At 43.2% G+C, this 23,962-nt stretch overlaps 2 protein-coding genes across 2 annotated transcripts in view; one reads left to right on the top strand and one right to left on the bottom strand.

Moving 5' to 3' along the window:
• Positions 1-11,387, top strand: part of LOC141808144 (bone morphogenetic protein receptor type-2-like) — a 21,974-nt gene extending 10,587 nt beyond the window's left edge. Inside the window, exons 9-19 of the mRNA XM_074694532.1 lie at positions 1,252-1,412; positions 1,492-1,639; positions 1,862-1,998; positions 2,249-2,385; positions 2,471-2,660; positions 2,758-2,851; positions 2,934-3,013; positions 3,084-3,206; positions 3,284-3,487; positions 4,868-5,822; positions 5,917-11,387. Coding sequence (XP_074550633.1) covers positions 1,252-1,412; positions 1,492-1,639; positions 1,862-1,998; positions 2,249-2,385; positions 2,471-2,660; positions 2,758-2,851; positions 2,934-3,013; positions 3,084-3,206; positions 3,284-3,487; positions 4,868-5,822; positions 5,917-6,239 — 2,552 coding nt within the window. The 3' untranslated portion in view covers positions 6,240-11,387. The remainder of the gene's footprint in view (positions 1-1,251; positions 1,413-1,491; positions 1,640-1,861; positions 1,999-2,248; positions 2,386-2,470; positions 2,661-2,757; positions 2,852-2,933; positions 3,014-3,083; positions 3,207-3,283; positions 3,488-4,867; positions 5,823-5,916) is intronic.
• Positions 11,388-12,742: 1,355 nt separating this feature from the next.
• The window catches only part of ttn.1 (titin, tandem duplicate 1), a 148,543-nt gene continuing 137,323 nt past the window's right edge, over positions 12,743-23,962 (bottom strand). The window contains exons 187-198 of the mRNA XM_074694524.1: positions 23,655-23,942; positions 23,187-23,486; positions 22,778-23,080; positions 22,332-22,634; positions 21,656-22,240; positions 21,266-21,568; positions 20,797-21,096; positions 20,107-20,682; positions 19,702-20,007; positions 18,941-19,546; positions 15,388-18,812; positions 12,743-15,186 (exon numbers count right to left, since the gene is read on the bottom strand). Of these exons, the coding sequence (XP_074550625.1) occupies positions 13,912-15,186; positions 15,388-18,812; positions 18,941-19,546; positions 19,702-20,007; positions 20,107-20,682; positions 20,797-21,096; positions 21,266-21,568; positions 21,656-22,240; positions 22,332-22,634; positions 22,778-23,080; positions 23,187-23,486; positions 23,655-23,942 (8,570 nt within the window). The 3' untranslated portion in view covers positions 12,743-13,911. The remainder of the gene's footprint in view (positions 15,187-15,387; positions 18,813-18,940; positions 19,547-19,701; positions 20,008-20,106; positions 20,683-20,796; positions 21,097-21,265; positions 21,569-21,655; positions 22,241-22,331; positions 22,635-22,777; positions 23,081-23,186; positions 23,487-23,654; positions 23,943-23,962) is intronic.

Here is a 23,962-nt window from a genome sequence, read left to right as displayed (position 1 = left end):
TTGTGAAGACATTTCTCCTACCCATGAGTCTTCATCAGCCTGTTTCTACACTGGAGCTGTGGCGTTTCACTTTACAATCATCTTTTTTTCTCCAATTGCTACTACTTTAAGCTGCTTTGCCTCTGACGAGTCTACGAGGCTCACTTGCTGCACTCTGTTTATGCTAGCCTGATGCCAACTGCCCCAACTCCCCAGGAGACCAAGGTTATAATAGTTAACTAAAACTAAACTAAAAACAAAAACTAAAATTTAAAATACATTGCAGTTAACTCAAACTAATAAAAACTAGAAAAGAAAACAAAAATGGTAAGTAAACTAAAACTGTATCTTGTGTTCACGAAACTAACTGAAACTAACTAAAGTTAAAGACAAAATGTCCTTAGTTATTGTTTTGACAATATTTATAGCCTTTAGGATTTAAATTAATCCGACACATTTTCCAGACCAATTTTACAACATTTTTCGGCAGTTGTCAGCGCCGTACGGCACCATCACAGCGACGTACTGGGACGTGCTTGTTTACTGCACTGACTGGCTGTGCTCTGTGCTGCGACCAAACACAGTGGAGCAATGAATCAGAGCATCTGTAATAGTTTAATTTCATGTGAGACTGACTTTATTGTTACAGAGTCCAAATTTCTAATTATTAAAGCTCATATTATATTGTTTTATATAATTTATTTTTATGTAATTTATGTCAACATTTTTTTTATATAATTTAGGTTTATATTTTTTTATTTAATTTATGTTAACATTATTTTTACATAATTTATGTTTATATTTTTTACATTAAGTTTATATTATTTTCTTGTGTTTCAGTATCAGCATTGACTGAGCAGTGAGCACTATGTTGGACTTGTAAATAAACAGTATCACAAAATATTTACTCTGACCTTTTTGAATCCTGCACCTGGTTAATAAGGTATGAAAAACTAAAACTAAACTGAAACTAAGCCTTGTTGCAAAAATCAAAACTAAATAAAAACTAGAATGCCCGCTGTAAAACTAATGAAAACCAAACTGTAATGGAAAAAAAATGTCAAAACTAACTAAAACTACACTATAATGACAAATCCAAAACTATTATAACCTTGGTGGAGGCAAAAATTTTGGATGATTTTTTTTTTAACAACCATGCACGTGGTGATATATTGAGGCTGGCTAAATTTTTGACTTCATTTCATTGATCATACGATCAAACTTTAATTTATCTCACATATCCTCACCAGTGTCTCCTCTGTTCTCACGTAGACCAGTACAAACCGCCAGTGGCCCACAGAGACGTGACCAGCAGGAACGTCTTAGTGCGGGCTGACCTTTCCTGCGTCCTCGCTGACTTTGGTTTATCCATGAGGCTGACAGGAAGCCGACCCTGTCGATCCGGAGATGATGACACCATGGCGATTTCTGAGGTGGGGTCATGTGACAGTGTCAGGTGGAGAGATGATGGCTCAAACCCAGACTGACAGGTGTACATGTGTGTGTCTGCAGGTGGGAACGGTGCGGTATATGGCTCCGGAGGTTCTGGGTGGAGCGCTGAACCTCAGGGACTGTGAGGCGGCGCTGAAGCAGGTGGATGTTTACGCTCTGGGTCTGCTCTACTGGGAGAGCTTCAGGAGGTGCACACACCTGTTTCCAGGTAACCATACACCAACTCACAGTAAACAAACAGAGAAAAGAGAATGAGTGGATGACGTCACCTTCACTAGCATTCTGAGGGTATTTTGGCCTCATTTTTGTTCAACCAGAAGAAAAGAAGAGTAGCCATCCTTATTTAAGTACATCCTGCGTCTTAGGTCATGATATTTTCCAACATATTGAGGCCTTGTTTGTTCTTATGTGTGTGTTTGTGTGTTTTTAGGTGAAGCAGTACCGGAGTACCAGCTGGCGTTCCAGGCAGAGCTGGGTAATCATCCAAGCTTTGAGGAGATGCAGATTCTGGTTGCCAGAGAGAAATGCAGACCCAGATTCCCTGATGCCTGGAAGGAGAACAGCTTGGTTGGTGTCAGCACAGTTACAACTGAAACACATGAGCCTTTTTCTGAAGTTAATGTTCAGTAAAGCGCAAACACACCCTGAGTGTCCCAACAGTTTCTAACTGATAGTTTTCCCTCAATTTCTGAATGATTCTTCAACTTTTTAATCCTTCAAAAAGATACTTGGGTAAAGTTTGTCAGAGCACTGTAATTTATTTGGACTGTAACTATAGAAGCTCCGTCTAGCTCACGTTGTTAATCCGTGTGTTTAGGCGTTACGCTCCCTTAAGGAGACGATGGAGGACTGCTGGGATCAGGATGCTGACGCTCGACTCACCGCCCAGTGTGCAGAGGAAAGACTGGCAGAGCTCACACTGCTCACCACACACACTGCGGTTCACAACCACAGGTACACACACACACTGCACTTTACAACAAGAAGTACACACACACTATTATGAAGTGGTTTCTTAATTCTGCTCTACGTTTTGAAGGAATTTGTCTCAAGGTCGCTGGCCCCCTCAGCCCAGCTCCTCCTCCTCTTACATCGAGGATCTCCAGGTGGGCGTGGTCAAGAATCTTCAGGGGGACGGACACGCAGCAGTTATAAAGACAACCACAAGCGGGACAGAAGGGTTTGAAAAGAACAGAAACTCCATCAACTACGAACGCCAACAGGCACAGGTATAAAGTCAAAGGGTGCAAGTGAAAAATGGAACAATGACGGTGACTTTTATTTACCCTTTTGACTCTTTTCTCACTCTTTCTCTCTGTTTGTCAGAGTCAGGCGAGATCATCCAATCCTGATAGCTGTGTTACAGCTACCATGACACCTGCCACCTTCCTCTGCAGCATCTCTGAGTCTGAGCACACAGGTGAGCCCTCAACAAGGGCTACTAGATTTGATTTATTGCTCCATCTTTAATAAGAGCTGTAACTTTCCCTCTGTGCCTCCAGGTGGTGCTGCACCCAGTGTCCCAGTCTGCCTGCCGCTGACAGAAGAAGACTTAGAGGCCACCAAACTGGACCCTAGAGAAGTATGTACTTTAAATTGGTTTGGTTTTGACTCCTCCTGTCATCTGATCATTAACACCTCTGTATGTGCAGGTTGATAAAAATCTGAGGGAAAGTTCGGATGAAAACTTGATGGAACATTCGCAGAAACAGTTTGGATCAACAGAGCAACAAACCACCAACCTGCTGTACCATCAAATACTACAAACTGCTGAGGTACGCCTGTTACAAACACTGAAGAGCTCTTACTACTAAATGAATGTACTGAGTAACTGCCTCTGTGTTTACCTCAGGTGAACAACTCAGTGTTGACTCCTCAACGTGACCTGGGGGATGTAGGTGGACTTGACTCCCCTCTTTCCTCCATACACCCGCTCCCTAAACAGCAGAACCTGCCTCAGAGGCCAACCAGCCTCCACCTGCTACAGAAATCCAAGGAGAGCAGCTCAGCATCTTCCCGGCTGAAACTGGGAAAGCTGAAGTCAAACCACAGACAGGTAAGTTGGTTGTCTTAGTTCATGATTCTCCTGATGTCATCAGTTTTTTAAAATCTGACTTATCTTTCAGGAAGTGGCATGTCTTTGGACTTACAGTGGGGAAAATAAGTATTGAACATGTCAACTTTTTTCTCATTACATTTATTTCCAAAGCTGCAATTCAAACAAAATTTCTTCCAGACATTGGTATTAACTCAAATAATCCACACATGAAAAGAAATCACAACGTTCAGGTCCATCAATAATGATTATATGGAATTAAGTACAATAACACAGGAAAAAAGTATTGAACACGCTATAACACGGTTATGTGAAGTTTGCCAAAACCATGAGATGAGAAACAACCCCATGCCATGATGCTTCCACCTCCAAACTTCACTGTTGGTGTAGTGTTTTTTGGGTGATGTGCAGAGCCATTTCTCCTCCAAACATGGTCTGTAGTATGACAGCCCAAAAGTTCAATTTTGGTCTCATCTGACCAGACAACATTCTCCCAGTATTCTACAGGTTCGTCAAGATGCTGTTTAGCAAACTTTAAACCAGCTTCAACATGCCTTTTCTTGAGGAATGAAGTCTTGCAGGCTGAGCGTCCATAGAGGCCATGGTGGTGGAGTGCATTGCAGATTGTTTTCTCTGTAACAATTATACCTGCTGCCTCCAAGTCTTTCTGGAGCCCTTTCAGGGTGGTCCTTGGCTCGTTGAGTACTCTTCTGACTATCTTTCTGACTCCCTGGTCAGAAATCTTCAAGGAGCTCCTGTGCGTGGCCTGTTGATGGTAAGGTGGTGCTTCTTCCACTTGTGAATAATGGCCCCAACGGTGCTGACTGGAATATTCAGGTGCTTTGATATAAGTCTGTAACCAGTTCATTCTGATGCTGAGCAACAATCAGGTTGTGAACGTCTTCAGAGAGCTCTTTGCCTTTACCCATCATGAGGTGTGTGGTATTTAACTGCTTGGTGAAAAAACAACCTTTTTTATAGGACCATCAATTTGCTCTAGCCCAGCTGATGTTGGTTTGCACTAATTGGAAGTTAAAGTAATAATTACTGACAGATTTCAGGTGGTATGGTGCATTTCCTTGCCAAAGTATACAGCCTTTCCATGGTGTGTTCAATACTTTTTTCCTGTGTTATCGTACTTAATTCCACATAATCCTTATTTAAGGACCTGAACTTTGTGATTTCTTTTCATGTGTGGATTATTTGAGTTAATACCAATGTCTGGTCGAAATTTGTTTGAATTGCAGCTTTGGAAATAAATGTGATGAGAAAAAAGTTGCGTTCAATACTTATTTTCCCCACTGTACATGTCCACATCTGTTTCATTCAGTTATTACAAGGTCACGTTTAAGTCTGATGTCAGGGTATTCTGTATTTCAGGTGGAAACCGGAGTTGCTAAAATGAACACTTTAACAGTGGCGACTGCTGTGGAGCCACAAGTGGTAACAACAGTCACAAATAACAGTGGCACAAGGGCCAGCGTCATGGCTGGGAACCAAATAATGGTGGCCACCACTGGTTACAGCGCTGGAGTCCCCACCCTGGTGACAAATAGCATAACCGGGGGAGGTCGAACCAACCCGGCTGGGCCACAGCTAGAGGAGGATGAAAAGACAGAGGGAGGGATAATCGTTGGAGATGACAACCGTATGAACCTGCTCAACTCTAGTCCTGATGAACACGAACCCCTGCTGAGAAGAGAGCAGCTGCCTGCTGAGAGCGATCCTCCTCCTAATCATCATCAGGCACGAGCTGAAAACATACTCACTGGGCGAGGCTCAAACTCTAACAACAACAACAACAGGATACCTTTGGGATCAGACATCGAGACCCATGGTGCTGATGTTGACCCAAAAAGAAATATTGACCCAGAAGGCGACAAGTGTTGGGCAAGCAACAGACCAAAACCAGAGCCACCCCAGCAGGTTGAAAGATACCCCACAATCTCTTCATCTGTAAATCAGGATTATAGTCTCAAACTTTCCAATCCGGAGTCAGTATCCAGCTCAGAAGTCCAGATTAACACATCGTCATCTTCAAGAGCACCATTTGCAGAGGCCTCAACCCTCGATACAGAAATGCAAACTCCAAAAGCTCCAACCTCTGTTCCTGGAGCTCAATTCTTGAACCCAAATGTTTCACCTTTAAGGGGGCAAGCTTTGAATAACCCAGAAACCATCCTCCAGGAGTCAAAAGTGATAACACACGCAGAAGCTGAAGCTCTAAAAGGTCTTCAGTCTTCAGTCCTTTTGAGAAACCAGATGGGACCAGCAAAAGCCAAGAGACCTGAGCGCCCTTGTTCCCTGGACTTGTCTACAACCTGCATCTCCACAGGTAAGTTCTGGTAAAATGTCAAAGGACTGGTTGTTTCTTAAACTGTGCAAACATGCCCCTCTGTTTTTTAAAAATGTTTCTTTTTCTCCTTCAGATGATGTTTCTCTGGCAGATGAAGGCAGTCTGAGTGCCTCCGGAGAGAAAATCAAGCGCCGTGTCAAGACCCCATACACCCTGAAGAAATGGCGTCCTGCTTCATGGGTCGTTCCCTCAGATACGACCTTCGACCCCGACTTTGATTTCAACCCTTCTGGCAGTAGCAGCATCCAGACCCATTTTTCTTCTGGTCCTCTTCGCGCAGGAAGTTTTGGCATCCCTAAAATCAACCAGTCAAAATCCAGCATGGCTGTGTTTTTGGTAGGAGGCGGAGCCACGGAGACCACAACCTCTGAGCCTGACGGGATGACCTGCTTCTAAAACTGTGTGACCCAAGTTTCCTTTCCTTATTGAGGAGCCGATTCTTTTGAACTTTTTTGTCTTCCTTCTTACTTTTTTTGTGGAAAATAGAGACTGCTGCAGCCTCCTGCCTGCCAAGCAAAAACTGGACCTGACCCGGATCAGAAGCAGAGGAAATGGACAGCAGTGGTCCTGAGCAAATGAAGGAAGTTCTGAAATCAGACTGTAGGGGGCGTTTATAAAATTTGAAAAGGAAGATTTGGAGTGTGAGATGATTGTTGTATCTACATTTTCTGACTCTTATGGGATTATTCCCACCATTCAAACATGAGTCTTTAAGCTTGACTCCACCTGAGAATCAGTGATGCTCATTATTTCCCAAATAGTTTATGTTGGCGTGAAATAAGAAGACTCTTCCGCTGTATGACCTCTGTCACGTTTGCTCTTCTGGCCAGTTGTTCTTGCGGTGTAGCCTTGATCTGGAATTGGTAGCAAAAATGGCAAGAAACCAAAAAATGTCCAAAATCTCCCCAAAAAAGGTCTCTGTAGATGGTTTAGTGAAAGAAGTGTGAGGTTAAAGGCCCCTTTGTCCACCTGTGCTTGGTGATACTGACAGTCACTCCTAGTGGTGTTGTTGAGCCCATCAAAGTAAGGACTTACCAGTTCCCTTCCTATTGCTTGTGAAGCCAGAGGACTTCTGGACCAGCTTCTGTTGCAGCTCGAGTCATGGCTCCACAGTGGGGCTGGTGGTTTGTCTGAGGATCCCCTCGATGTCAGACGATTAGGGTTGAACTTACCTGAACATCAAACTTTATCAGAACTTTACATCTCTCCACTGGTTTTTGGTAAGGTGTTTATTATTCCCAAACTGATAGTTCTTTTTTCTCCGAGTCTTCATCCGGTTTATGGTGCGGTATAGGAACACTTGCGTTTAATAGCTCATCAGTGTGACAGGAGAAGATTAAATTTAGTCAGTTCTCATATTTTTTGAAGCACTTTAAACAGACTTTTAAGAGGACTAACGAACCATATAATGGACACCTCGTGCAATTAAATTACTAACAGTAACACTTACCCAGACAGTTCTCCTCTTCTCTGTGTTCCTCGTCTTTGTACAGTGATTTGTATGATTTTAAGTTTTGCTTTAAGCCTTTACTCTAGCTATGCAGTCAGCTCTCGAGGCCTCCCCGTGTGTTTTGTATTGGTTTATCAAAAGACCGACATACTTAGTGTCGGAGGATCTTTATACTTGTAATTTGCACTTTATTTTATGGAGTAGTTGCAGCTGCCTGTGATGACCACGCTAAGACTGGAAAGACACTAGAAAGAAGAGGAAAGTAAAATCCTATTTAGAAGAAGATAAAACGTATTCCTACTAAGTTGAGGAAAAAGACATGCACCACCGCCTCAGGCGCTCTTATGCTGCGGCCACATCGGACGCTAATTGGCGGATTTAAACGCTGGACTATTTTGACAAGCTGAGGGGCGACGCGCTGACGATTCATGCGTGCATGTTCATCTCTCAACAAACCTTGATATTCAATCTCTGAGGGGCCTGCTGCCTCTCCCTGGTAATCCACCTCCACTGGCCCTGCCTGGCTGTTCCCTGCGACCTCATCCTCAATACCCAACTCATGTTCCCGGAGGTCTCCCTGGGGATAATGAAGGGGTGGAGGAAAGAGAGGACCGCAGAGAACTTCCATCTTTTCCCTGGCTCTGCCGCTGCCCCGCTCCTTCCTCCTCTCTATCAGGCTCTTACAACTTTTACGTCAAAACTCCACAGAGAAAAACACAGTCGGACTTAGTGATGACCCGTGCAGGCAAATCCAGCTGGAAACAAATATTTACAGAACTTAACTTCAAAACCTGTCTCTTCAGCAACTTTCACCCAAGCCTGCTCCTTTTTGTTCTGGTCTCCGTAGCATGGTGGCCGAGACCCGCCACCAATGCAAACAAAAGTACCTGCAAACAATAAAGAAACACTGCAAAGAAAAACAAAAACCGCTGCAAACAATAAACAGACACTGCAAACAAAAAGAATGCTGTTACAAATAAATAAAGAAACGCCACTGCAAATAAAAGAAACAGCAGCAAAATACAAAGTTAACGCTGAAACGGTAGTGGATTACTGGGGACTATATTTGCCGACGCACCTGTGTTTCCTGAGAACAGACAAAGTAGAAGAAGAAGACGGAGAAGTTGGCGAAGAAAGGACAATAGTGGAGTGGAAATTGTTTAACGAAAGAGAGAGAAAGTGAGAATGCCCGGCCTAACCAAACAACATAGTAGAAAGTACACGCAGTGACATTAAACACTAGCATTCTCACTTACTTTCTCTTTCGTTAAACAATTTCCACTCAACTATTGTTGTTTCTTCGCCAACTTCTCCGTCTTCTTCTTCGTCTGTTCTCGCTCAGTGTTATTTTTTTGTTTGCAGCAGTTTTTATTTTTGTTTGCAGTGTTTCTTTATTGTTTGCAGGTTCTTTTGTTTGCATCGGTGGTGGGTCTCGGCCACCGTACTGTAGAGTAGACACGTCGTATCATCCGGAGCAGGTGGCGGGACCATCACACATCACACACATCTTTACATTGACTTTGTCTGTAATCTCGACACATTCTTGTCCAGTGTGGCCGTGGCATTAGATCTGTTACGTAGGCTGGACATCTTTCTTGTTGATTAAAGATGAACAGAGGGCGCGTCAAGAAAATGAAAGTCAGACTTAGTCCACTTAACAAAATAGGCCTTGAAGAACTCCACAGCTGTCTTATTTATGTGTTGTGCCGTCATCAGCCCATTTAGAGTACGTGTTTTAAAACGTTGAGTCAGAGCTTGATCTTTTACTGATTTTCAGATTTAAAGGTAAAATGGTCAAATCTAATGGTCTCTTCAAACAGCTAAAGATTTCCAATTAAACGCACACCTTGTCATTAAAATGCAGTCAAAGAGAGCAGCATATACCACTGGTTGGTTTAGTAGATTTAACATGTTACAGATTCATTGCACTTTAGTTTGACATGTTGCATTTAATCTACCTGTCACGTACCTGCCGAGATAGTTTATTCATCATTAGGATTAAATCCAAATAGTTTATGAAACACTGCTTGGAAACTATATCCTTACGTTTTGTATTTACATGTTATTTAAAAAGTATATTCATGTAGTTGTAGGAGTTAAATTTTTTAAAATGCTCATTTTTAAAATGGAGTGTGGCGCAGCGTTTTATAAGCAAGAGCAGATGAGATAATGAACAAGGACCTAGTTAAACTGTTTTTATAATTATTTCATCTGTCTTTTCTACCTTTCTTTTTCCTTGACCATCCACACGACCAACAAGATCCTTAAATCTGTAACGATTATTTACTTGTCGTGAGATGCCTTCTAAAACTTTTGTTATTTGTGTATTTTCTACGGTTTCTACTGTTTTTAGATGTGTATTGTGTACAGACGTGCCCTGAGAATTGTTTGTTACACATGATATTTATAAGGGCAGAATTGTGTAACCTAGCCCAGAGCTAACTGTAGCAACAGGGCTAAGCGCTAATGTCAGACACTTAATCATGTAGGAGGCTAACACCACAACCACGAGGATTAATCTGTTCTATAACACCAGGATGTTTTCGCTAACAAGGATAGATATAGATATCAGTAGCTTACGAAATTTCCCAGAAAATGATACAAGAAATATAATAACACATTCAGTGTTCAGAATTTGATCCTGGTGGTTAGCCTGCTCTGTTTTAAGCTAACCTTTTAGCTAGCCCTGGTTAGACCCAGAAATGATTAAGGTCTTTTTATAAATCTTGAAAAAAGGAGCTTTTTGAGGGTTTTCTGTTAACCCCAGCTAAGCTAGCTATCTTCAAACAACCCTTGATTAACTAGCCTTGGCAAACCTAACCCCAGTTTACTAGCTCTTGTCTGAATGCTTGTGCTAACTTAGGCTTCAATTTCCTGGCAAATTATCTAGAACTTCCTGTGTTTTCAGTCTCATTAAGAAACAAGGTTCCTCCTCAAGTTTTATTTTATTTATTTTTTTACTTTTTAGCTTTAACAGGGTCGTACCACATTAAAGATGCTAGCTACAGAAGCAGGTGTACCACTTTTTATGAAATACAGAGATTTTTGACCTTATCGCTGCGGTTTTTGTTTTACTAACACTCTCTTTTGTCTTTTTTTTGTTCTAGCTTTGAGGAACATACTTTAACCACTTACCGGTTCGTGTTAGCTTTTATCTTAGAGATAATGCTAACGCTAAGCTTAAAATGTGCAAGAAAGTGTTTTTTGGTGGTGGAATATCCCTTTAAAGTCATTTGCTGTAGTTTAGATATCATAGCGTTGAATGAATACGTGTCATCACCTGCATTTAGCCTCCTGCATGAAATATCCCACTGTGAACATGTCATGTATATTTTTTTTGTCTCTTACTGCCACAAGCTGTTTTATAAGTCTGCTTGATCAGTGTATGATATTTTAGACAGTATAGATGCAGTACAAATGCAGGATGATGAGTTTCTGCCGCGGCTGACATTGTGTGTTGTATATATATAAAAAAACATGATGTATAACTGAAGTTTAACTGCTGTTTACCTTCTGGTTCCTGCTGATTCTTGGGCTTTTTCATTCCCTGTATGATGTTAAATATGCTGTGTATTTCTTTGGTTAACAGTGTGTTTTTATGTTTATTAGCTCAGACTTTCCAGTTGTGTAAATACTCATCATTTCACATTATTAACTTTAAAACGAGAGTAATTCTCATTGCTGTAAACTGTTAGTGTTGCAAGTTCAATGTCACAAACTTCCATCGATTTAATCCATCTCAATACAGTATTCACGCAAAGCATAACGTACGACCCTTCAACCTTTGTGCTTTACACAAAGCTTTCCATAAAAACATGCTGTAAATCCATGGAAAAGAAACATCACAGAAATATGGCAAGCTTCAGTTCATAAAATAAAGTGCAGAGGATCCTGTGTCTGTGTTTTTTGCTGTGTCATCTTGTGTAATGCCAAATTTCTAACTTTAAGTCATTGAGAAATAGAGGATGGTATGTTGGCAGTTGAAATAGTGGTAGATTACCAATCCATGAGAGTTATTCTAAGTAGCGTTTCAGTAATTTCAAATGGTTTCTCTATTTTTCTTTCTAATGTGGAGCATTGCACGTGTTTGATCAGAAAATATTAATATCTTAATGTTATAATATCGTTTGCTACAATATTACTAAAACTCATCACACTACTACTACTTTCAAAGCAATAAATACAGCTTCACATATTATACTGAATTGACCCTCGAGCGTTTGCTGGTCAGGCCTCAGCCGTGTTGGTTAGCTACACAGTTTCTACGGTCGTTTCCATGACGATGCACGTCCATCATCTTTTGGGCGTCGAGCCAGGGTTGGGGTATGAAGGAAAAGGCGGGTCTGATTTTCTCCCAGACCTCTGACTACACCTTTAACTGAATTATGAGAAACTCTGTGGTTTCGGTTTTAGAAAGGGAGGTAAATCAAACCTGAGAAAGAGGGTTAACTCATGCTTGTTTCACAAAGAGGTGTAACTAAAACTGTGTCTGTTACTCTGGCATCTGGGTCTCTAGATCTAACCTGGTCTGGAGCAGATTTTTCTCTGTCTCCGCCCTCTTTGGGAGACACACGCCATTTCATTTCCTCATTCATTCAGTCAGCAGCAAGTCTTGACGTAGATTTGTTTTCATTAAAAAAATTCATTTAAAAAATCATTTATATTTCTGGTTGAATTGGGGTGAGAAACGCATCCCTTCTCTCTGTTGCCATGGTCTAACATTGAATCTGGGCTTCATTGATGATGGCTTTTTATGGTTGGGCTGCACTTGCTAAACTCGGGGTGAAACTACTCTGAGTTGATTAAATTAACTCAAATCACCTGTTCTGAAACCAAAAACTCATTATTTTCTCAATGTAGATCAACTCACAGTTCAGAATTAGACTCAGAGTTATTGAAACTGCTTCGTGAAACAGACTCCTGATGTGTGACTTTTACAAGCAACAACAGCACCACCCGAAGAAACACTGACAGTACAGCAATCCAAACCAACCACAAAAGGCAAGGTTGGTAGTCCCATCTAGAGAAGTACATCCAGCAAGTTTATTTATAGGCCCTAAATGGTTAATAGTTATATTTTTATCAATTAAATTTTTACTCTGTTACGATAAATACACAAAGTATTCTTTAAAGAAATCTGACTTCAAAATCAAATCATTAGTAAAGAATAAAAACGTAATTTGCTGCTTTTACTCAACTCAGGGTCACAAGTGTGAAATTATTTATCAGCTATTTCTTAGTCAGTGATAATGGAGAGATGATATAAAATGTTAAGACCTTTGTGTTTCACAACAAATTTCCTTCACCAATTTACTGTAACAAATGTTGGCCTAATGATACTGCATTATATTCAGCCTACATTGAAGTATTTTGACGGGAGATGAAACGTTTCTTTCCAAAAGAAATTGCACACTTGACACAATAAACAGGAGAGACCGAGTGTGTGGTGCTGAAATCATGCTTTATTAAATCAGTAATGCATAAAACTCAAGGAGGACAAATAATAGTTCTACATAAACAAATTCATTAAATAAAAGTGCAGGGCAACGTTTCTGCTATTCTTTCTTCTTACAGAAGATGGAGTCACTGTGGTGAAGAAGATAACCCTGACTACTGACAAGGTGAATGACTAAAAGCTACAAATACACACAAACACACAAACACATCACAGCTAGCTATCCTCCAAGAGACAGCGCTGCTTCTGCACAGCAGAGCCAGTTTGACTTTTTTTTTTTTTAATGGCCAGGAGATGTTAATTTTCAAAAAGCTATTCTGGCTGTCCTGTGCCAGAAGCAGCGCTCTTAAATAAAATGATCTAAACACTGAGAGCGCAGGCCGCTTGCACTCTCAGCTGGTCATCAAATCATGGTGGTATGACACAGTCAGTCTGAGTACAAGGCCAGTTCATGCTGCTTACATGAGGGTAATGCAAACAGCACTCAGGGCCTTACACTCAAGGTACAACTCAGAGGAAACTGTAATTTAACACGCTCGGTCGTGTCTTCGAAACAATAACTTTGTCTTTCTGTTTACGGTTCATAACATCAACAGGGAGCCTCTCTACCTGTTGAGGCAATCTTAAAGTCTTCAACTTTTTGTTGAGGCACATAGTTTAGTTTCTTGGTTTGACAGGGTATTCGTTCTAGGTGAAACTTTCTCCTGTTAAAGCACTTGTTCTTTTGTTTCAGTTAATATTGTCATAAATAACAATGCATACATTTCCCATAACCGTTCAATTCGGCTATATACATTATGTACATGTCACAGAAAAGTGGTTCAAAAATCCTAAGTCATAATTGACCAATATGGCACATTTTATAACAACTTTAGACTTGAGTCTAGTTTGGCATAAATTAATGTCAAGTTTGGTACAAAAATAGTTAATATTTACAAGAACAGAAATCCAGATCTTATCAAGTATCATTGTAGCTAATTCACTAAATAAAAGGGTCTGGATGAAGTAAAAAGGGGATATAAATTAGTTTTTTTTTTCTTTTTTTGTTTTGTTTTTCTTTTTTACATGGACCTAGTGTCAAGGTTGACAGTTGCAGAGCTGAGGTCTCCGGTTAAATCTCTGCCATAGTCTGCAGCGGCTTTGATGGTAGAAGTCAGCCAATCCTACTCAGATGGAGTAGGGGACTTTGGTGTTGGAGATTTTGGTGTTGGGGATTTTGGTGTTGGGGATTTTGGCGAGAACGGAGACTTCACTCTCTGAGGTGACTTGATTGGCTCAGGGGATGTAACTCTCTGAGGAGACGTCACTGGTTCAGGGGACCTTGCTAGAGGAGACTTGGCCTCTGGAGAGGTGACTCTGGCAGCTACTTCTGATTTCTCCTTGGACTCTGACTGGCGGATTGTCAGAGTGAAATGGGCCTCCTGTTTGCCTCCAGAATTTTCTGCAAGCACACTGTAGCTGCCTTCATCAGAAATAGCAACAGCAGAGATCTCTAAACTGGAACTTTTCTGAGAAGAGATGACATGGTGGCGAGATGTGGGACAAACAACTGCTCCTTTGTGCATCCAGGTGATTGATGGTGCTGGTTCTCCATCCACATCACAGTCAAACCGCACAGAGTTTCCCTCCTCCACAGCCAGGGACTTTGGCTTGGTTAGGAACTTGGCAGGAGCCTTCTCTCTTGGCTTCTCAACAACAGTTGTTGACCCTGTCACAACTTTGGTTTCCTTCACTGTTGTTTTAGTGGAGGAGACATGATACATCTCTGTTCTGGTCATCTCTGGGAGATGGGAGGAAGGAGGCTCCTCATCTTTGCGGAGTGAAGAGAAGGCAGCATATTCAGCTCCTGCTACATCCAAGGTTGCATAGTCAGAGGTCTCTCCTTTGGTATTCTTGCAGACAACACGATACGTTCCAGAATCTTCAGTGACACAGTTGATGATTTCAAGAGTCAGGACCCCACTTACATTGGACATGCGGTATTTGCTACCATGATAAATCTCTTTTCCATTGTGGAACCACTTGAACTCCAGTTCTGGTTTGGCCTGGACATTTAGAGTGAACTTTGTGGTTGAACCATAAGGCACACGATGGGAACGCATCCTAATGGTGATTCTTGGAGCATGGTCCAGACTGAAGGGAGCCTGTGTCACCACCTCAACCTTTCTCTCCACTGATCTTCTCTCTGTCCTTAAAGCCTGCTTTCTCTCCTCATACCTGGATGCAAAATCAACTTTAGACAGGGTCACTTCTGTCTTGACAGCCTTAGGGGTAGGAGATCTCCTTGTAGGCTCAGGCATTGGGGTCTTCTTGATTGGTTTGGGGATATATTCTGTGGAATAAGCTGTAAGGTGCTCAGATTCAACATCCTCAGAGTATGAAACTGCAACAGTTTTTTCCCTTTTCGTGGTTCTTGTCTTCTCCTCAAACTCCATGCGCTTGAGTTCACTCTTGTAGGATGAGATTCTCTGTGCAGTTGTGTGAGGGCGCAGTAGCTCCTGGTTTTCTCTCTCTTCATGCACTCTCTGCTTCTCTCTTGGAGGTCTGTATGTGGCCTTGTCATGACGCTGACGGAGGTCAACAAAACTGGGCCCAGCCTCATATTTAGATGGAATTCGGTAGGAGTCATATCTGGGAACCTCCTCTCCTTCTTCGTCGTCACTGTAGACTCTTCTGGGAGATGAAGGACGCAAGGCTGACAGCTCGAAGCGAACTGGGCTGAGGCTTGGAGGAGAAGCAGAATAACCAAGTTCCAACTCTTCCTCCAGGCGAAGCCTTTCTTCTTCAGTTCTTTTCATTGAAAGGTACTCATCCACAGGCAGCAGCAGCTCCTCATCTGACAGGTCACCCAGGGACCTTCTCCTAATCCTGTGATAAGCATCCATCTCAGGGGAAGGAGTGCGATGCCTTGCAGGCCTCACAGTTTCCAGATCATCCTGGGTTAGGGATGAGATGCGCCACTTGGGTTTGTACTGGTCCTTGATCCTGATAGGTACCTCATAGAACTGCTCCCACCGTGACAGGCGAATACGCTTCATCCTCTTCTGCTTGATTTTCTCCATAGGCTCAGGGAACTCATACTGATCCCGCAGCTTCTTGTACCACTTCATGTCAGACAGTGGCTGGAAGTGTTTAATTTCCACATCCTCCTCAAGGACAGCTGGATTAATGACACGAGGAGCTGGGACAACATAAGGCATGCGCAGCCTCTTCTCATCTGCCCGCTTCTTCCTCTCCTCTTTTTCTTTTTGTATCTCAGCTTCCGTCTTTTCACCCTTCTTTGTTGTCACAGCAGGTTTGAACATGGTGGCTGCCTCTCTGACAGCTTGTACTGCTGCAGGTGGCAGAGGTGCAATAACAGTGCCCGCCATGATCTGAGACAGTCTAACCTTTTTGTCGATTTCCTCCTTTCCAGCCACTTCTTTCTTCTCCTTTTCTGTCATCTCATATTCTTTCTTTACATGAGTGACACGCTCCACTTTGAGAGTGGCCTGGCAACTGGCTGACCCAGCAGAGTTGGTTGCAGTTACTCTGTACACGCCGGAGTCATCGACAAGAGTGTCTTTCACATGAAGGATATAGTAATCCAGACCTTCATGGACAACCTCAATTGATGGTCCAAAGGCTAAAGGTGTACCATCCTTCTCCCACTTGAGTGTAGGATGACCAGATACTCTGATCTCAAAGCGCACATTCTGGCCCTCTCTGCATTCAACATTTGCAAGCAGACGTTTGAACATGGGCCTCAGGGTAAGATCAGCTGGTTTAGGTCGAGGAACCACAGTTACACGAGCCTTGCAGCTGTCATCACCATACCTGTTACGGGCAACAACGCTGTACTCCGCATCATCTTCAACCTCAAGGCTGCGGATAATAAGCTGGTACAGGCCCTTATCACTGATGAAGGTGTATTTCCTGTCATCCTGTCCAGGAAGAATCTTCTGTCCAGATTTGTGCCAGATGACACGAGGCTCAGGATGGACAGTGATTGTGACACTCAAGCGCAAGTCCTCACCGATGTAGGCTGTCTGGTTAACCAGAGGAAGAGTGAACTCCGGTGGTTTCTGGAGCATCCTGGCAGTGTCAACTCTGCGCTTTGTTTTCTTGACGACACGAGTGGTGAAGAAGTCACGGTATGATCTGACACCGTTGATAAACAGCTCTGCATAGCCACTGTCCTCACCATACTCGTTCACAATCTTGCATCTGTAAGTACCATCATCTGCTCTTGTAACCTTGTTGATGGTAATCACTGCCAGCCCATCCTCATACTCGATTTCATATTTGTCACTAGCTTCCAGTTGCCTGACTCCACAGTACCATGTCACCTCAGTGGTGCTGTCATAGTTTTCAATGTTGCAGATGAATTTCACACTGTCGCCCTCACTTGCCACTGCGTGGCTAATCTGGCCTGCGATGGGACCATTTTCAAATGGAGCGATCTTCACCTTGGCAACGAAGACTCCTCTTTGAGGCCTGATAGAGCCACCGCTGGCAATACGGGCTGCAGAGACAACAGTGCCCCACTCCTTCCTCACCATTGTCTGGTAGTATCTCTTGTGCCTAGTGGTAGCGATTGCTCTGGTGCTGATTTCCTCTGCAGGTTTGGTCAACCAAGGATGTGCCAGAGCTTCAGCAGCAGTCATACGGTGTTTACGTTCTTTTGTCATCAAGCGGTCGGTGAAGTCCAATGCATCAACACTGACTTGCTTGAAGGACTCGTCATCATAGCTGTATGCTGCATTGGAGATGTTGTCAATCATCTGTTGGTTGGTTTCAGCGGTGAAAGGATTAAGTCCACTGAGCAGCACATAGGCAAGGACACCAACTGCCCACATGTCAGTAACACTGCTAACCATATCGCACTGGTGGATCTCAGGGGCAGCGTACTCTGCAGTGGTATATTGAATCTTGATTTGGTCTCCAGGGGTCAGGTATCTGGACTGGCCCAACTCAATAATCTTCACATTGGAGCTTGATCTAGTGTTGTAAACAATGTTCTCAGGTCTAATATCAAAGTGACCATAGCTCTGACTATGCAGGAACTCAAGAGCTGAGCAGATCTGTCGGATGTAGTTGACAATCTCGCGTTCATTAAGCTCAAACTCTGCTGTGTTGAGGCGCTCAAAGATGTCGGCACCAGAGATGAAGTCAAAGATCATCACCAGCTCTTCTGGGCTGTCAAAAGACTCGTGCAGGAGGAGGAAGTTGGTGTGTTTGGCCAGGTTCAGTGTTGCAATTTCCTTCTTGACTATTGCTTGATCAGCACCTCTTACTTTGACAAATTTAGCCATGTAGGTCTTCTCTGAGCTGGTGCTTACACAGCGGTGGACAATGCCAAACTGACCCCTGCTCAGTTCTTCTGCAATGGAATATTTGTTATGCAGATTCTTGGATTCAGAGTGTGGAGCCTTGCTTCTAGGCACGCGGTCAGTATCATCAACCTCCCTATCATAGAGCAGAACCCTAGATTTGTCTTCCTTAGTCATGACGGGCCCTGAGGTCTCTGATGGAGCACTCTGTCCGAACTTATTCTCAGCAATGACTCTGAACTGGTAGCTGGTTCCGCCAAACAGATTGATAACTGTGTAGCGGGTGTCACGAGACTGAGCGACACGCTGCCACCTTTCAGCTGTTGTTGGGCACTTCTCAATGATGTAGTTGATGACTCTGCTACCACCATCATTTGCTGGGGCTACCCAGTTCAGTGAAACTGAGTCTCTGGAGACATCACTGGCCTTGATACCACGTGGAGGATCAGGCACATCAGCCACATCCAATTCAACTGTCTGTTGATCAATGCCAAATCTATTTTTGGCACACACAATGTAGAAACCAGCATCCTTTTTCTCCACTCCATTGGGGAACACCAAAGAAGTGAATGATCTGGTCACAATAACCTGGTAGTGACCATTGCTGTCAATGAGATCTTGTCCCTTCTGCCATGTGATAACAGGATCTGGTTTGCCAGTGAAAGGAATCTTGATGTTGACCACTTCTCCACGAAGGGCAGGGATGGCTTCCTTGTCTTTCAGGTTCTTTGGCAGGTTGATCTTGGCAGGAACTACAATGATAAGAAGTTAAACATCATTACTTATTCAAATAGAATAATTCTGGTTCAAAGTGTTTACATAAGATTAATTTAGGTCAGTGCAAGATAACGCAGTCTTATTGGAAAAACTATAAACTTACTTTCTACATCCAGAGAGACTGTTGCACAGATTGCACCTCCCTGGTTGGTGGCTCTTATCTGGTAGACAGTGGAATCTTCCTCATCAGCCTCAGTGATGACCAGCTGGTGGTAACCTCCCTTAAACTCCTGGATCTTAATCTTCTTTCCATCAGAGTGGATCTCCTTTCCTCGCCTGAACCATTTGATTACAGGCTTGGGCTGTCCTATGATCTTGCAAACAAGTGTAGCATTGCTCTTGTATTTAACACTCATGTTCCTCAGCTCTTCCTTAAAGGCAGGAGCACGAACCTCGACCGCTGTTGCTGGAACGATAGGACCAGTTTCCTCGCTGTAGTCGCTTTCACCACCAAGGTTCTCACACTTCACTCTGAAGATGCATTCAGCTCCTTCAGTCAGACGCTTTACAGAGAACACTGTCTGCTTGATCTCATCTGTTGTCACAGGAGCCCATTCGCTCCATTCCTTCTTATCTTTTTTGTACTTCTTCTCAAGGCAATAGCTCTTAATCTTGGATCCTCCATCACTAAGTGGTGGCTTCCAGGAAACTACGCAAGAGTCTTTGGTGATTCCAGAAACAACTGGAGAAAGAGGTGGTGATGGTTTCTCTGTAGGATGGAAAAAAAACAGTCAGTAACTTTACATAGGGTACCTTGATATCATACTGTTGTTATGGTTATATACATTACATTACATACCCAAGGATAGTGTTGGGCAAAAACATAAAGTGATGAAATGTGAAACATACTAAAATTAAACATACCCAGTTGGCTCTTGATAAGAATAGGTGAAGTAAGCTCCAGTGGTTCACTGTTGCCATAGCGATTCTGGGCATACACACGGAAGAAGTATCCAGCACTATCAATGAGGTTGGCCACACGACAGGATGTGCCGTTGATGGAAGATGACACCAGTTCCCATTCTGTGCCTTCTTTGTCTTCACGCTTTTCAACAATGTAATTGGTGATCATGCAACCGCCATCATCCTTAGGAGCCTTCCAGCTGATGATGACTGAGTTCTTAAGGAGAGCATCCAGCACAATGGGACCCTGAGGTATATCAGGTTTGTCTGGAAAAAAAAGTACAAGACATTAAGTATAACTAATACTATTCTTTAAAAGTTATTATTCTTTATTGAAACCACCACAGAAACTTAAGATAATCATACCGTAAATTTCAACATTGAACGCGGTGTCAGTCCTGCCGAAATGGTTGTGCAGTCTGATCCTATATTTGCCTCCATGGACTCTGCGCTGCACATTCTTGATGATTAAGTGTGTATAGTGCTCTGTAGTCTCAATGCTTATGTCGTCAGTGTTCTCCAAGGTCTTTGACCCATGAAGCCACATGATCTTTGGCTCAGGGCGACCAATGTAGACAGCATGGATACGCAGAGTAGTTCCCATGCCAGCATAGTAGGTTTCCTTCAGAGGGTAGTCTGAGTGGAAGGATGGAGCAGCTTCCAACACCAGGTTTCCTGTGGTCTCAGCATCTCCAGCGTCGTTGATGGCCTTGCATGTATACGCTCCCTCATCCTCCTGTTGGTCAGTCATGATGGATAGAGAGTGGTTCCGGCCATCAGAGCTGAACTCATACTTGCGAGACTCGAGGACCTCCTTGCCAGCATGATACCACTTAATTTCAGGGACAGGTCTGCCAATAATCTGGCACTTCATGACAGCAGGCTGGCCAAGCTTGGCAGTTACTTCATCCATTTCTTTTCTGAGACTTGGTTTAGTTTCAACTATGTGTACAGAAAAAGAGATACATTTAGGACACATGAAGTATGTCTAATGATGTCTTTTTGTAAAATTACTTAGTCGTATTACATCAAAGCAACATATTTCAGTTTACTCACCGCTCAGTTTAGTCTTGATGCATGTGGCAGTCCTACGGGGTCTACTCATTCCGGTCTCATTCTCAGCAAACACTCTGAACTCATACTCTGTGGCCTCTGCAAGTCCAGGCATGGTGAACTCCTTTTCCTTCAGCCTTTGTTTGTTGCACTTCTTCCATGTACTCTCGATAGACTTTCTGTACTCCACCCAGTAACCCAAAATCTCCTTTCCACCATCACATTCTGGAGTTTGCCAGCGGATGGCGATGAAGTTGTTTGATACATTCACTGTGTCTATCTCGCCTGGCTGGCTTGGTTTGTCTAGTAAGGAAAAGGAGATTGTCAAATGATTTATTGAATTTTGCTTGGGTTTGTCCTGAAATTCTGATACATCTCATTTTAACAACTCCATTAAAATACCAGCAAATATAGCACATAGACTGACATAAATTTTGAGTTAAACAGTTTTATTATGGGGCAGAAAACTTACCGAATGGATCCTTGCATGTGACAGGGTCTGACACAGGACCAGCCTCGCTCTCGCCAATGTCATTGACAGCAACAATGCGGAACTGATAGTCTGAATCAGGGGTGAGTCCAGGTAGAGTAAACATAGTAGAGGTGATCTTGGCTTCATGCCTGGACCATGTCTCTGCAGACACCAGCTTGTACTCAACAAAGTAGCCGGTGATGGCAGAGCCACCGTCGTCTTTTGGCCGAGACCAAGCCAATGCAACAGAACTCTTTGTCACATCCATGATTTCTGGTGGAGTGCTTGAAGGCTCTGGGGCACCTAAATTTAAAAACACAGGATATAATTATAAACAAATAACTATACAGTGGCTAAAATGACTGAAGACTAGACAAAAAAAAAGCTTACAAAGAGGAGTCTTTGGCACCAGGGGCTGCTCTGACTTCAGAGAGGCACTGACTCCAAAGGAGTTTTCAGCTGTGACCTTGAAGTGATATTCTGTACCCTCCTTCAGGCCCTTGACAACCAGCTGAGTATCTGTAACTCTTGAATCCACAGTGTACCAGGCGTTTCTGGTTGCCTCACGTCTTTCCACGATGTAACCCAGGATCTCTGAACCTCCATCATCTGTAGGTGCCTTCCAGGACATCTTGACAGAGTTGGCCTGGATATCCTCAAAGAGCATTGGTCCTACTGGAGCACTTGGGCGGCCAATGACCTTGACCTTTATTTGAGCCTTCTTCTTGCCAACCCTGTTCTCCAGCAGGAGGTCATACATGCCAGAGTCACTTCTCTCAGCTCCTTTGATCACAAGCTCACTGGCGTCCTCTGTGGAGGCGATCATGGCCAAGGCAGAGACTACATCACCATCCTTGGACCACTTGCATGTCGGGTGAGGTTTACCCTTGATTGGCACTGAGAGTCTCAGCACACCTCCCTGGCGAACCACGTACACATCTTTGTACTTAAGTTCCAATTCGAAGTCTGGGGATTCTGGAGGGGAATAAGGGTTACCAAGGTCATTAGGACACAAGCTGTCTTAATGCATACATATATGTAGTAATTTGAACATAAAAGCCCTTACCAAGCATCTCTGTCACAGTAACAGTTCCAGGTACTTCAGCAGGCTCTCCAGAGCCGCCTGCATTGCAAGCCATCACACGGAATTTGAACTCCTCTCCTTGTGGCATGCTTGTCAGTGTGTACTCGCAGATGAGAGATGGTGTGGTGTTGCACTTGATCCAGGCCATTGTGCCCACCTTCTGCATCTCAATCAGGTAACCATCAACTCTTGCATCTCCTTCATCATCTGGAGGACTCCAAGCCAGTGACACAGAGGACTTGGTGGTATCAGTGATTCTTGGGTTTTGAGGACAGCCTGGTGGATCTGAGCAGGAAAGAGAATGTAGGTATTCTTAGCTGATTTTATTTTTTTAAATGATTATGTACCAGCCTATTCGCAAACCACTTTATTAGATTATGAGTTAAATTGCAAACAGAACTTTTTCCTTTGTCAGAATATTGTCTTACCAATAGGATCTGTTGCCACTGCTGGTTTTGATAGCAGACTTGGCTTGCCCACTCCTCTAGCATTGATGGCAGTGATTCTATGCTCATATTCAAGGCCTTCAATCAGCTCTGTTGATCTATATCTGGTCATAGTGATGGGGTTCTTGTTGGCTCGAACCCATCTGTCTGATCTGACTTCTTTGCGCTCAATGATGTATCCAGACACCTCAAGACCACCGTCTTCATCTGGTGGATTCCAGGCCACGGTCATACCGTCGCGGGAAACATCAAAGACAGTTGGGCGGCCAGGAGGTCCAGGTACACCTTTAGAGAAGAGGACGTATGTTACCATTATTACTGTTGTCACAGTCCAGTGTATATAGCCGTTATATTCAAATGTGTAACCTTAAAGAAAAGCCAAAACTCTTACTCTTAAGGCTTCTGCAGGTAACAATCTCGGACTGCAGGTACTCTCCAGTACCATAGCGATTAATAGCAGCTGCACGGAAGACATACTCATCTCCCTCAATCAGGTTAACAAACTTGAATGTTGGTCTGCTAACAGAGTCGCAAACAGGCACCCAGCCTGGCCTGTGAGCATCACGTTGCTCCACTGTGTAGCCACTGATGGGAGCTCCGCCATCTCTGACGGGAGGATCCCAGCTACAGGTGACTGAGGTAGCATCAACCTCATCAAACCTGATGGGTCCATTTGGCTCATCGGGTTTAGCTGGTAGAAGAAGATTTATAGAATTAATGACATCCATCAACTCTGGGGTAACTTTAACAAAATATTTGGTATGTATGAAGTCAAGTGCACATTTTAAAATGTATCATCTTTAGTAGCTCAAGAATTAAATCATTGAAAAAAACTGGCAAATTAAGGATGGTCACTTACAAAGGATGATGACCTTGATGACCTCGCTAATAACACCAACTGCATTCTTCACTTCCAAGGTGTAGTCACCAGAGTCATCAATGGTGGTGTCGGACACAGTCAGTTTGGAGAACTTGCCAGTGCTCTTCACCTTGACACGGTCAGTGATCTTTAGCTTGTTATCACTGAAATACCAAGAGCAGACTGGAGGAGGCCTGCCAATAATGGGCAGGTCCAGGTCAAGGGTCTTTCCAGCCAGGACATTGACAACCTTCTGAGGAATACTGGAGAAGTCCACCACAGGCATTACTAGAAAGGAAAAACACATA

The sequence above is a fragment of the Halichoeres trimaculatus genome, unplaced genomic scaffold (assembly GCF_033239565.1).
Source record: "Halichoeres trimaculatus isolate MK-OKI-2021-1 unplaced genomic scaffold, fHalTri1.1 fHalTri1_scaffold_19, whole genome shotgun sequence".
In the NCBI taxonomy this organism is placed as follows: domain Eukaryota; kingdom Metazoa; phylum Chordata; class Actinopteri; order Labriformes; family Labridae; genus Halichoeres; species Halichoeres trimaculatus.
This window is presented reverse-complemented; position numbering and strand designations above follow the sequence as displayed.